This window comes from Macaca fascicularis, chromosome 14 (assembly GCF_037993035.2).
Source record: "Macaca fascicularis isolate 582-1 chromosome 14, T2T-MFA8v1.1".
NCBI lineage: Eukaryota > Metazoa > Chordata > Mammalia > Primates > Cercopithecidae > Macaca > Macaca fascicularis.
In genome coordinates, this window is record NC_088388.1 from 33,472,332 (window position 1) to 33,486,968 (window position 14,637).

The 14,637-nt window shown below is 47.2% G+C and overlaps 1 protein-coding gene across 1 annotated transcript; it reads right to left on the reverse strand.

The window, feature by feature from the left end:
- Window positions 1-204: 204 nt before the first annotated feature.
- On the reverse strand, window positions 205-14,234 carry RCN1 (reticulocalbin 1). Its single transcript, XM_005578289.5, has 6 exons — window positions 13,915-14,234; window positions 8,368-8,561; window positions 7,184-7,362; window positions 5,113-5,173; window positions 2,268-2,467; window positions 205-1,389 (listed from the first exon to the last, which is right to left on the reverse strand). The coding sequence occupies exons 1-6, from the start codon at window positions 14,166-14,168 to the stop codon at window positions 1,282-1,284; spliced, it is 996 nt and encodes a 331-aa protein (XP_005578346.1). The 5' UTR covers window positions 14,169-14,234; the 3' UTR covers window positions 205-1,281.
- Window positions 14,235-14,637: the final 403 nt, after the last annotated feature.

The window sequence follows — 14,637 nt, forward strand, 5'->3', positions numbered from 1 at the left end:
TAAAATGACCTACAGAAGAAAGGGCATTAAGCATATTATTAAATTAGTAAATACGAGTCTATTCTGAACATTCTAGTTAACTGGATAAAAAAAACAGAACCTTTATAATCTTATTCACGGAATCCAACCCCACCGTTCTATACTATACGAATAATAATGTCACAAATAGCATCTGTGAAGTCAAACACCACAGGACACAGTAGAGAATCCTTAGGGGGATCCTTTATTTCATTCACTTTCTCCTTACAAGGTGAAATTTCAATCTGTACAGGTTGTGTCTGCCAGTTCAGTCCACAGCTCAGAATATCACCTTGTCCTCATTCCATGGTATAAGCTGTTCTGTGGGGACAGGTCCGAGGGTCGTGGATTCACTGGACTGGATGGGACATGATCCAGAACTCCGCTCTGTTTGGCTTCCCAAGGATCCCACCACCTCATTCTAATCAGTGATCATTGAGGAAATGCATTGTATTCCTATTCACTATTTCAAAGATCAGGCCTACCTCACTGGCATATCAAGAAAGTTTTCTCAAGTATATTTAGTGTTCATCATTTTACTATAGTTTTTCAAATGTCTGACATTCATCTTTTCCCTACCTCTAAATTCCTTTCTTTTTTCACATTATCTTTCTTGATTGCTTTTTAACAGAAAAACAAACAAAGACATGGATTTATTGTGCATATTAGCAGATTCATACTGGAAAATGCATGGAGGTTTCATACACACCACTTACAGTAAGGAACAGCTCAGAGTATAAAGTCGAGAAGAAAGAATCTGAAATATTAGACTTGTTCTGAAATAAGCTTACCTAGGATGATACCACTTTTGCTTAATCAGAATTTCCCCTTTCCAACTATTTAACAGTGGCAAATATAAAAAAATCTGGTAGTGAAAATACATAGCAGTCACTTCGTATCACTGCCTCCCCCAACCCACTCAACTTCTGAAGAACAGGGGTTTTTCAAGTTTTCTTCCCCTTTAAGTTTTAATGGGGGGAAAAAAAAAACAAAACTTTTAAAAAGTCATGTTGTACCACGATATCCCCAGAGAGAACTGCAATTTACCAAGGTTTTCATGTGTTTTGAGAGAAATCTTACTGAAAGAATAGTGATGTCCATTTTCCAGTAAATACTGAGCGAAAAACAATTTTTATACCCCAATCCGAGGTACAAACTTGCTTTTTGTGGGAACACAACTGCTGTAAATTAGACAATTGTAGCAACAATCCAAGACAATAACAGAATGCCTATGACAGTCTGCCATATTCTGGTGAGCGTCTATCAAAGCTCATCATGATTTTTTGTGAGATCTTCCCCATAATTGGTAGCTTGGCTTCCAACGAACATGTTCCAATTCTCCAATATTTCCTCTTTAGTTAGCTTCTCATCCTATAGAAGAGATGAAAGAGCTCTGTCACGGAAGCTCTGATAACTGTACTAGTTTAGCATGATGTTCATGTCATTTCATTGATTTGCAATGTTTAAAATACTATATTTAGTAATTCAGAAGCTACTGGGCACCTCCTTCATCTACCATGACTGCACTGCAAAACTCCAAATTGGAACAGCCTCTTGCTATGAAAACTGTGCTAACATGCGTCAGGGAAGTCCCTGAGTAATTCAGAAGCTAGAATCCATTCGTGTCCACAAGCAGTGTTGGTCTTCCCAAAATAGGCCCTCAAGAATGCCACTTCCCTCTTATGGCCTCACTGCCTAACCTGACTATTGGCATAACCTGAGAATTTGGGGGCAATCAGCAAAGCGGGGAATAGGCAGGAAATTTTTCTAAATTTATTGATTTGTTTATTTGAATGTTTATCAATAGATACCGAAGTACTAGGCATTAGAGCCAGAAACCTGAGTTTGCCTGAGGATGTCTGGGCTTTAATGGGATGGGCTTCCTTGTTCCTGACACATCACAGATGTTTGATAAATATCTGGTGACAATGAATGGATAAATAAGCTGATCCTAGGGCAACACGGGGTATACTTCTTAAATCGTGTCCTGCCCACAAAGTTCTGCAGTCCTAGCAAGTGTGACTTAATGTAAGTCTGTGGCTCATAGCTGACTTTCCAGGAAAGTTCGGGCCTAATAACTTTACTGTGGGTTATCATGGTATTAGCTCAAGTTTACAGGCCTCCACAAGAAGGAAAAGTCAATAAAGACATGGTGACATGGGTCAACGCTATCGCCGAGAAAAAAAACCAAACCAATCTTATGTAAACTGTCTCCCTTCAATCAGTGATTCCAGAAGAATGGGAAATACCTTGTTTTTGTCTGACTCATATACCAGATGCCTGGCCTCAGCCTGTGCATGATCATAATCTTGAGGGAGGATCCAGTGGCGAATCTCATCTTTGTCCAACTTCCCGTCCTTGTTCAGATCCCGGAATTCGTTAAACTGCTCCCGTTCTGATAAAACCCAGTCTGGCTCAGGGCCATTCTCCTCGTGGGAAAACATATCCGCTAGAAGGGAAGGTTGTTGTTGGTTACAAAGGAAAGTGGGAAGGTAAATCGCCCCTCCCCGCAAAAAAACTTGACCTCCTGAGCTTTAGGAAAGGCGATGACCAATCCAGAGACCTAACTCAAACAGCTGGTAGGCAGTTTCTTGGGGATAACGATGCAATAATTTATTCATGATGAAGGCCACATGGTGGAGTAGAAAGAACCGAGTTTAGAAGCCGAAAGATAAATCCCGGCTTTTGACTTAGTTCAGTGACTGAGCCTGAAGTTTCCTTGTCTGTAAAATGGAGACGATAATTTATAAATCACGGGGCTATTATGATCAAATGTGCCATTTTGACGTAAAAGCCCTCTACAATCCAAACTGGCACTACATAAGCGAAAACTAATAATAATGACTAACAGTGAACACTGTGGTCCAGATACTGTATAAAGTGCTCTACAGACATTTTTCATTTGATTTTCACACAACAACCTTACGAAGTGAGTGCTGTTATAATTCCCATTTTACAGATGAAAACAATGAGGTAAAGTCTTACCCAATGACCCACAGCTCATATGAGCTGGAGGCTGCACAGGAACATGGCCACTCTGCTTTCAACCCAGAGTCTCAGCCACTGTGTTTAGTACTATTGTTTATATCATTTCCAAAGGGCTTTCACTTGTCATTTTATTTCATTCTCATAACAATTCTACAAGATGGGTCATTATCCCCATTTTACAAAATGGCAAGGAAAAGAAAAAGGAAACGTTTTTGCATTGTGTGTGTGTCAGTAGCTCTTGGAAAAGAGAGATACTCTGCAGGCAGTTTCTCTGTAATGGAAGCAGAGCTTGGAAATGTCAGGTGGTGAAGGGAACAGGTTGTAAGAGAAGGAAAAAAAGAGACAAGACCCTTGACTACAAGGTAGACCCCTAACTGACATGTCTACATTGTTTTTGAGAAAGAGTTTAATATGTATTAGCTAATTCAAGCTTCATCGAATCCTGCAAGAATGGGCTAACTTTTTTTTCCCATTTTACAGATGAGTAAGCTGAGGTTTAAAGCCATTACATGATTATCCCAGGGTCACACAGCTAATTGGTTGAGAAGCTAGGGCTCCTAATTCCAGTGCCCTTCCTACTACACCCCCCACCACCCACTTTCCACTTGTCGCCTCCCCAAGAAGTGAAATGACGAGTCAATACATTGGGTTCCTCTGCCTGTGAGTCATTACGTATTTGATTTTCAAGCGCAACGCCTCCACCTCCCTCTCTCTATTCAGTGTAAAGAATGGGATGCTGCTTCTAGGCAAAGCCACTCAAAGAGTTCTGCCCCTGACTTTGCACCACTTCAATGTACAGTTCCGGAGGGCTGGGCAGAGCACACACTTTCAATCAAAAGCACTACATTGTTTGTTTTAACCATGCAGTCTTTGCTGTCAGTCTCATTTCATCCCCAGTGCCACGGTGAGAGGTCTGCGCCTCTGAACGTGACCTCGCATGTGGACCCAGCAAGAGGAAGGCACTACTGCTTCCTCTGATGAGGGAGCTGTCAGCATATGTCATTCTATCAGGGTAGTGCCACCAACATCACTTTAATTACTGTGGCGAGAGTTACGTTGTCTGTTACCAATGACACACGAGGAACGGTGTTCGGCTCACGATCAAACATAATTTCTAATGATTAGAGGAAACTCTGCTCTTCATTGCTGAAGCCACTTGTTCTTGTGTCTGGGGTGGCAAAGTAATACAACCACAAAACCAGAGACAGACAGCAACTCGGGCTCTGGGTTTTACATTTAAAGGTAATTAATGGCTTCGATTAAAAATCTGTACAAAAATTATACATATTTCATTCCTCTTGTCATAGGTCAACACCTAAATCAAATGATTTTCCAGATTTTACTTTATCGAGACTTGGGAAAAGAGCTGCCATGAGAAGGGAGCCTGCAGCTGGAGCCATGTGCCATAGCAGGTGGTAAGGATCAAATGGAATTGCCCTTGTTGCCTGCTCTGGTCCTTTCCAGCAGGGGTTGGACTGGGGGGATTTGGAGCTACCAGGAAGCGCTCTAAACAGCAATGGTGGGTTCAGACCCAAATATATTAATTTGACTCTATGGGACTCCCATCCTTCGGTTGGGAAACGAGGGGCACAAAATGACAATATTATTGGGCAATTGTGCACTCTGTAAAACATTTATCTCTCTAAGAAGAATGCCTTTCTGCAAAGAGCTCAGACACATAAACAGTTCTGTTAATCACAACTGCATCTACTCAGAGCTTTTAGGCCCCATTGACCTCGTCCAGTTTTAGAGTTTTTGCCCTGACAGTGTCTCTTCTATCTTCACTGTAAATCTATGGGGTCTCCAATGCCCTTTTGCAAAGGTAAAACCAGGCAGTGTGACGAAGGGCACCTCTCAGAGGCCTGGGGCCAACTGTTGGCCAGCCTTGTGTAGGGCCAGCCTTTTCCACTGAATAAGGTCTAATAATACTTCCCTGATACTACACCACTAGGGTTGATGGGACAAGCAGGCTGGAAGTTCACAGGAGTGACTTATAGACTTGCAGCTGTTGCTAAAAGAGACGTCTGGGGAAAGTAGCCAGACGTGTGGGTGGGGGGGCATGTGGCCCAGTCGGGAAGCTGAGCAAGACTCTAGGTCAGCACTCACCAATATACTCATCCTGATCCACAAACCCATCCCCGTTCTTGTCGATGTCCTCCAGGGTTTCCTAGGAAGCAAAGGGTGAAACAGAATGCAAAATGGCCATGTGCTCTAAGGAAGTCTGAGAATTCTATTGTCCTCCTTTATCCAGCTTTTACGGCTGAATGCTTGGTGACTTCTGGCTCATCTCCTTACTTCCCTGGGAACTAGTTTCTTATTTGTAAAAAACAGGCAATAGTTTCTGTTCCTAATCCCCCACCCCAATTTCAAGAGCAGAACACTTTCTTCAAAGCAAGATGTACCTGTAACCCCAGAGGTACTCTGATGATATCAGGCCCTGCCAGGCCAACCAACTCCACCATCCAACCAAAACACCCACTGGGGAACATGCGAGAAAACCAGTTTGAGAACCACTGGATTACATGACCTCAAGAATAGACTCCAGTGCTAACAGGACTATGAATACTGAGTTGGTGTCAGAGAAATGTGAAACAGTGGTCAACTCAAAAATAAAAGTATAACTGATTTTTTAATGTATTATGCTCTGTATTTAGTATACTTGACCCCTTATTTACATTTTTTGGATTGGGTCAATAATTAAATGAGTTTACTGTTCATTGGCACAGCAACTCAGAGGCATCCTGGGCCAAACCAAAGAGAAAACCTGAGAGCAGAGAGCCACCTCCAAAGGCTCATCATCCATTGTGGATCATTCCCCACCTGCACTGTCCTCTGCCACATTAGCTATCACTACATGGATGGTGAGTGGTAGAGGAATGATTCTTGGAGCCACCGCCCAGTCCTTACAGTCATGGCGATCACGAGGATGAAGCATGAGCTGACCCTTCCACCACCTGGATAACTAAAACCATCTACAGCTCGTGTAAACAAAAGCTCTAGCCATCTGTTTCCCAGGATTGAAACAGTTGGAACTGGCTTGGTGCATCTGCCCAGGAAAACAGGTGATGGCATTTATTTAATTGTCATGGAAAATGAAGACATTTGGGACCCAACAAGACACTATGGAAAGCAACTACATTCTGAGGCCTTACAAGCAGAGTCACTCCTCAAAGCCTAGGGCCTGATCCACCCACCCTCCAAAGACCTACCCCCTAAGGGTAGCATCCCTTCCAGCCACAATTTTTACTTTACATTTCCACACAGTTTTAACAATCCAATTCATCCCATTTCTTACTCTTTTCCCAAGTCCCTTAAAACTGAAAAATGGGGCAGAGGCTAGCTAGTTGCTCACTTAAGCCATTTGCTCTTTCCTTTTTTTTTTTTTTTGAGACAGAATCTCACCCTGTCGCCCAGGCTGGAGTGCAATGGCACGATCTCGGCTCGCTGCAACCTCTGCCTCCCGGGTTCAAGCGATTCTCCTGCCTCAGTCTCCCGAGTAGCTGGGATTACAGCTGCGTGCCACCATGCCCAGCTACTTTCTTTTCTATCTTTAGTAGAGACAGAGTTTCACCATGTGGGCCAGGCTGTTTTAAACTCCTGACCTCATGATCCACCTCCTCGGCCTCCCAAAGTGCTGGGATTACAGGCATGAGCCACTGTGCCTGGCCCCTATTTGCTCTTTCTAGGCACATATCTAAACTGTATTTCCCAGCCTCTTCATATCTAGGAGGGACTAGTGTAACATAAGAGAAGGGGATGTGTCATTCCCTGGGCAGAACAGTAAACAAAGACTCTATCTTCTCATTTCCTCTCTTTTCCTTTGTCAGCCAGTTGGGTGTTGCCAGGATGACTTTGAAGCTACAAGATGGCAGAGCACAAGCAGGAGTGCTTAGAGGAGAACTGGGTACCCAACTGTGCTCAGAGAATAGCCTGGGAGGTCCATCTGACTGGAACAAACTTTGCTAGTGTTAAATGGCTATAACTGGGGGCTATTTGTTACAGCAGCCAGCCTGACTTGACTAATTTACTGGGTAGACAGGTATTCCAACAAACTCTACTTTGGAATCCTTCTCCAATTCCCTTCAGGCTGAAAAATGTTCTCTCTTTGGAAGAGACAAGATTTGGAGGCAGTTTTCTCCCTGGTCTTTTCCCAGCCCAGGCCCTTCACTTATCTTACCAAAACCACAATTTCCTTCATGTGTTCAAACTCTTCAGGATGCAGAAAGGCAGTGAACTCCTCCCGCGTAGCTGTCAGGTCACCATCGAGGTCTGCAGCTTTGAATCTTCTCTCGTCACGTGGCAGCATCTTTTTAAAGGTGTGATGATCTGAAGAATCATGAAACTCCGCGGGGTTTCCTGCAGGATATATGCAGAAACGTTTTTCAACTGTGCTGCCAAGAAAGGCGTTTCCTGCCAGATCACTCATCCTTCATGCTCAAATGGTACACACAGGGCAAAAAGGTCCCGACCTACTGAGTTCTTTAAAACATTTTATGTCAGAATGCCTCTAATATCAGTTCCCTCAAGCCACCCTGTAATCTAGGCCTCAGGGCATATTAGGGGAATTATTGCAAGTGGTTAAGAGTGCGGGCTTTAGACTATATCACTGCCATACTTCTCTTTGCAGAACTCTGCTTTCATCATCTCATTCTTTGATCTAGAACATACAGAGGTTCTTTGGTACCCAAAACATCTTGTCTCAACACCGTGCCTGGCTTTCAAGATCTCCCCGATTCTGGCCGCGTGCGTGCATCTTTGGTTCTCCTCGGGCCTGTTTCTTGGCCATCCTCACCATGCACCCAGCAGGTCTGCACCCCGTACCTCTGTAATCTCACTTCTTCATTCTCCCGGTCTTGTTCGTCTTGGATCCAAGCCCTTCCCATTACTGCATGCATTGCTGCATCTTTGCCCCTCCAGTTGACCCACCTTCTCCAAATATAAATCCATTCTCCAAGGCCCCAGTTTCCAAACCACCCATACCAGGAAGCCTTTCCTGACTGCTCCGGCCCGCTCAATCCTTGCTATCTGGAATTAGGCAGCATTTTGAAAGCGTACCACAGACACACTTCCCTTCTGCTTTCTTCTCCGTGTGTGCCTCTGAGATGAAGTTGAGATGGGGTCGCAATCTAAGGGATTCTTTTTATTAGCCCTCATGGTCCTTCCCTCCCACCTGTAACTTCACTCAGTGTAAGGAACTCAGTACATTCCGAGTTTGCAGAGGAGGGTGTTATACAAGCATGTTCTACTTAGGAGGCTGTGACATCTCCCTGAAGGGAGTGGATACGATGAGAGAGGAGAGAGTCTACAAAAAGCTTGTGACCCGGGCCCCCGCTGTGTCATCGCTCCTGCAGCACCTCTTACCCAGGTAGTAACCATAGGTGGCTTGTTTGTATTCTTCCCAGGAAATTTTATCATCCTTGTCCCTATCATAATCCTTCCAGACTTTGGCGACATTATCGAAGATGTATCTTTTCTGCACCCGTTTGATCCAGGTTTTCAGCTCCTCAGTAGTGACAAAGCCATCCCCATCATTGTCGATTCGATCAACAATCTTTCTGCAGTACAAAAAAAAGGAAAAAGAAAAGAAACCCACACACATGCACAAGGCTATTATTAAGGCTTTGTGTGATGCTGGTCCAGCAAAAGATCAAACACCTGCACAATCTAAAATGCACAAACAACTACAACAGAATCAATGATCTAAGGAGGCTGGAAGGAATCTTCAAGTTTATGCTTTCACGGTTGATGTGCTTTCCCCCGACCAGTGCCGATGGCAGACACTGCTAATGGATTGTACCCCTCTGTCCTGATAAAACTAGAGGTGCTCTCAGAATTCTCAGCACTGTGCTCTGGTGATGGCCACTACCAATGCATCAGAGCTGATCTGTAAGATGAAACCTATTAATCTTCCCTGCTGTAGTCCAACAGCCTCATTTTGGAGTAATGGAAACTGAGGCCCAGAGAAATGGAATAACTTTTCTAAGATTACACAACCAGTATTTGGCAAAACTGGGGTGAGAATTCGTGTCTTCTGGCTTAGGTTCAATGCAAAAAGTGGAAAATTGTATGTAAATCAAAAGATAAGTGGGTTTTGTTTTGTTTTTTTAAATCCCACCACGGTGGACGCAAAAACTTGACACTTAAAGCAAGAGGACACCAGATGGTGGACACAGCACAAATGTCAGGGCTGAAGGAGCCTTGACATCATGGAATCTACTCACGAAACTTGACCAGCTGATCCGCTCTAGGAACCTTAAACCCTTTGCTCTTAGGGTAAAGACTCCTATACCAGCTCCACGGCTGGCCTAGGTTTCAGGAACTTCCCACTGAACTCCACTGAGGTACCCTAAATGCTAGCCCAGAGCAAACTTCAGGCTGGGAACTCACTTTTGTCATCTCTAGATCAGACGGTCCCAAACCAGGATAGCATTCTGGTGGGGAACTTCAAAAGCACCCCCAGGCTATTCCCAGTGTTTAAAAAAGTTTCACCCTTGTAGTCCATTTACCTGGGAGGAGGTCATACAGGCTAACTCTAGATTTCGTTCTTTGGGGCTGGAATTCTATCAGCTTCAGTGGCAAAACTTTCTCACTTTTCAACAGACCTTCTGATTGGCAATTAAGCTTTGATTAATAAAAAGTGGGAAACAAATTCATCAGTAGTTTGACAGAGAAAATCTCCTATAACTTTTTTTTAGGTGGGGGGAGGGTGTACACGAGACGGGGAGGAGTGAATAATCAATGTCTCCACCTCCTACCTGAACCCAAGAGCCCAAGCTCCTCTTTCTCAGGAAGGTGTAAACATCACTAACAGCTTGAAAGTGCCCCTTCATTTGCACGTTTAATAGGCCTCATTCCTAAAAGATAGGCTGGACCTGTGATCCCAATGCTTCAGAAGGCTGAGGTGGGAGGACTGAGGTAGAAGGCCAAGAGTTTGAGAGCAGCCTGGGCAACATAGTAAGATCCTGACACCACAAAAAATTTAAAAATTAGCCAGGCACGGTGACACATGCCTGTAGCCCCAACTACTCAGGAGGCTGAGGTGGGAGGACTGCCTGAGCCCAGGAGGTCAAGGCTGCAGTGAGCTATGATTGCACCGCTGTGCATCATAGCCTGGGCAACAAATCAAGAACGTGTCTTAAAAAAAAAAAAGACTAAAACACTAAACTTCAAGCGTCTTCAGGCTTCTTCCCCCAGGAAATCATAGTCAGACACAGCAGAATTATTTTAACATTGTGCAGTGTTGAGCCCAGGTATGTGCCAAGCACTGCTCCAATCCTGGGGACACAGTGGAGACATGCCAACGGGTTACCCAAAGCCAACTGGGAAACAGAATCTCAGGCTAACGACATCAGACTACAATCCTCTTTTGTGGAAAGGATAGCATCTAGTCTATGCCAAATAAACATCTAGGACGTAGCTCAGCCTGACACATAGTAAGCACTCAATAAATATTTGTTGTAAGAATAAATAAGATCTTAACCTTCTCTTTAACAATCTCAAATGAGATCCTGGGAAAGGCAGCTAGGGTGGAGATGAAGCCCAGCACTTCCATCAGAACACCTGGATCCCCGTCCTCCCTCTGGTCCCCATTATCTGCGTGATCTTGGGCAAGTGTATTGACTCCCTGAGTTTCTCCATGTATAAACTGAACACCTACTTCACAAGGAATGTTGTGTGGAATAAAGGAGAGAATGCATGCCTTTCCTCACTAAAGATGATAATCTAGATCAGTGGCGGATGGTAGCTGCTACACAGAAGCCATTCAAATGTTTGTTGCATGAATAAATTAATGAAATCAAGGTGTTGATACAAGGAGCAAACCCAGACCAACTCCATCATCATTTGTTCTCAACACCAACAGGTAACAGAATGAGCAAAACCTCTCAATAGGACCTATTGCCACTTGGAGATACCCTGCTAGCCGCCAAACAGGGCTGACCAACTCTGCTGCAGAGGATGACTGACACATGGGAATAAAGGTGTCAAGAGAAGCCAGATATGGGGGTCTGTATGTGAAATCATTCAAACTTTAAATGTGGGCAAGTAATTTACACTGTGTGGCATATTTGTGAATGCATGCAGCCTACGGGTTCCCACTTTGCAAACCTCTGGCCCAGGTGTCTTTAGGGGCCTTAGAGCTGTCACATTTTCAAGACTGACAGGTAATGGTGACAAAGTTGCCTAGATCCAGCCACACTCATTCCTCCTCAGCCCAATCACGGAGGGGACCACTGAAACAAGCTGTGGACAGAGGGGCAGCTTCTCACACACAGCCCCATCCCAAACTGGACCCATAATTTCCAGCACCTCCTACCCCGCCTCTACCCCAGATTTAACCTACAAGCGAATGGTGCATCCATCACCCATCTGGTGGCTCAGGCCAGAGACCCAGATGTCCCCTTGATTCCTACCTCCCTCCTCTCCCCCTTGCTGAGTCAAGAGCAAGAGCTGCCAGTTCTACCTCCCACTGGTGTATAGATACATCGCCTCCTGGAATCCGGAGAGACCAAGCCCCTTTGGCATTTACCCCCTCTCCCCTGCCACTGGTCTAGTCTATACCTCGATTATGTTCTTTGCGTACTGCCTCCTGCCAGCCTGACTTTCCCAGTGAATTTTGGGGATTATGACATTTTGACAACGTACAGGATAACATATCTCCATCTCACCAAGGTCCTTCCTGCTCTGTCCTTGGTTTCCCCTCCATTCCCACCTCTCATTTCCCTTCCCTGCCGCTTTGCAGACTCACCACCCCTCAGGCCCCAGAACACTTTTCAAACCCTTTAGAAATGGGCTGTTTTCTCTTCAGGAAGGCCTTCCCCTGCTGTACACCTGGCAACCTCCAAGTCATCCTACAAACTGATCAGGTGACAGCCCTAATCCCCTCTCTCTAACCTGCAGCCCTGGTGGCTCCTTCTCCTGGATGTGCTCACCATAGGTTTTATAGGCCATCATTGCAGCAATTGTGCATAATGGCTAGTTTGTGCTTCTCTCCTCCACATTTGCTTATAAGCACTTTGATGCCTAGAGCATAAGGTTTCATCTTTGTATCTTCCAGTTGTCTAAACTGGGGCCTGGTACACAGTAGCCATTCAAATGTTTGTTGCATGAATAAATGAATGAAGTCAAGGTGTTGATACAAGGATCAAATCCAGACCAACCCCACCGTCACTTGTTCTCACTACTAGGCTGAACTGTCATGATGAAGGCATTAACTGGAAGCTGTAGGACCACACCTTATAAAGTTTTCCAAATCCCAAAACCTCTCCCTGCCTCCTCTCCAGTGACAATGTGGCTACCACTCAGGGCTCCAGAATAAATCAGTCTCCAAGTGCCTCAAAGCAATACAATTGACTGAACTCATCAATGGCCCCCATTGTTAAGTCCTAACCGAGAAGAGAAAGTACTGTGCAAGATAAAAGGTAATTGTTTGGAGGTGACTTTGAAGTTCAAAGGTCTTGTTATCAGAGCAGGCAGATGGTGCACCTACACAATAGGTATAATTTATCCTCATATTCCAATGAAACACTTTGGCCTTTGGAGGGCCCCAGCACAGGGATGGCTGTGTTCTCTTTCATGTGGCAGAACGTGAAGATCCTCCACCCCCAGGAATCAGGTTCAGGGAGATCTGAGACCTGGTGCCCAGTGGACAGGACTGCTGGTTTCTTCCCCAGCCCTGCCTCCATCTGGGACCAGGCTGCCTGCTGGGTCCTCTGAGCAAGGACCAGCAGATATCTCCACACAATGCCCAAGTGTCTCCTCAGGGGGACCCGGGGAGGGTGTACTGAAATGTGCCAAAGTTTTGTTTCCCGGGTTTGGTTCCTGACTCAACTGCCTTTAACAGCCCGAGTGAAAATCCTCCACCACCAAGAGCACCCTCCAGCTTTTTGCCCCCAACAAATCAGTTGCCAAAGAACTGAGTGCTTATGCAGACATCTGCTGCCAACAGAAACGTTTCAGGCCACCCGTTTCCATTCCTGCTCCTTCGTGTTTCCAATCGGAAACTGCGTGTCCCCGGATTTTTGTATCCCTACACTAGATTTTATTTTATTTTATTTTTTATTTTTTTTGAGATGGAGTCTCACTCTAGCCTTGGCTGGAGTGCAGTGGCGCAATCTCGGTTCACTGCTACCTCCACCTCCCGGGTTCAAGCGATTCTCCTGCCTCAGCCTCCCAAGTAGCTGGGATTACAGGCGTGTGCCACGACGCCCGGCTAATTTTTGTATTTTTAGTAGAGACGGGGTTTCCCTATGTTGGTCAGGCTGGTCTCGAACCCCTGACCTCAGGTGATCCCTCCGCCTCGGCCTCTCAAAGTGCTGGGATTACAGGAGTGAGCCACCGCGCCCAGCCTCCTTACGATAGATTTACAGGGCGATTAGGCAAAAGGCAAGACCACCTGGCCGAGACTAGGAAGCAAGCCTGTCACTCGCCTGCCCCTTCATCTTTTATCCATTCATGTTCATCCCTGAGACCTTCTTAACGAGTGTCTCAAGCCCTTCTCGCCGGAAGTGGGGGATCAGAGAGAAACTGCGAGAGGGTAGGGAGGAACTCATGTCACTAACAGGCCACTGTGGACAAACTCTTCTTTTGTGCACTCTCTCCCTTCCCTTCTGATGCAACCCGGGGGAGGGGGCGGGCCCTCGCCGTCCTGGCTACCGCGGCCGCTGCCACGTTCTCGCCTCCCCGCGAGAAACCACCCAGGCCGGGGCGCGGCGGCGATCTCCACGCTGGGGTCCCGGGGCCCTCCGGCAACTCAGCCTGAGCCCCGGCGCCGAGTCGGGCAGGCCCCCGCCCTCGGGGCCGCGCGCGCGATTTCGCTTTCGCTTTGGCGGTGGTATCCCGCGTGGCTCCCGCCCAGACGGCCCCTGGACACCTGCGCCGCCCCCCGGGGGGACCTGGCCGCGGCCTCACCCCAGCCTCTCCTTGCTCTCGTCCGGGGTGAGCTGGTCGAAGGTCTTGGAGTCCTCCTTGCCCAGGAAGGCCTCGTGGTCGTACTGGAAGCTCTGGTTGTCCTCAGGGGGCCGCTCGCCCAGCTCCGAATCGGGCCGCACCACGCGCTCCTTGCGCACCGTGGGCTTGGCCCGCAGAACCCGCGGCGCCAGCACCAGCGCCAGCAGCAGTCCCAAGGCGAACCCCAGGCGGCGGCCACGGCCACCGCGCGCCATCGTCCGGAGGAGAGGGCGGCCGGGAGGGAGGCGCTGAGCAAGCGACAACAGCGGCAGCTCGGGAATGGGGGCTTGGAGCGCGGCGACGGCGGCGGGGCTGGGGCCGGGGCCGGCGCGGAGGAGGGGACGGCCCAGTCCCTCCGCCAGTGCCCGCCCTGAGCCGGAGCAGAGAGGCGCGTCGGGGCCTCGGGCTGGGAAGCTGCGGGCGGTCCCGCTCACGCGCCCATTGGTCGCTGCGCTGCCGGGGGAGGCCGGGGCCGCGGAGCCACGTCGCCAGCTGGGGTGGTGGGCGCGGGGCTAATGTTTCGCCTCGGCCCCTCCCCGCGATCTCGTTGCTAGGGGCGGGCCCGGGCGAACTGGGCTGGGGACTGGAGAGCTCGGAGGAGGACTGGGAAGAACTTCTTTGTCAAGCAACAGATGTTCAGGATAAAATTCCCTCTGACTTCCTACAGTTCCGGAAAACTGTAAG

Excerpts from the sequence above, each read along its gene's own strand:
- RCN1 (XM_005578289.5), bottom strand. The coding sequence starts at position 14,168 with ATGGCGCGCGGTGGCCGTGGCCGCCGCCTGGGGTTCGCCTTGGGACTG. Across the intron at positions 7,363-8,367 it reads CACCTATGGTTACTACCTGG|GAAACCCCGCGGAGTTTCAT; the intron begins GTAAGAGGTGCT and ends TATATCCTGCAG. Across the intron at positions 1,390-2,267 it reads ATGAGTCAGACAAAAACAAG|GATGAGAAGCTAACTAAAGA; the intron begins GTATTTCCCATT and ends TCTCTTCTATAG.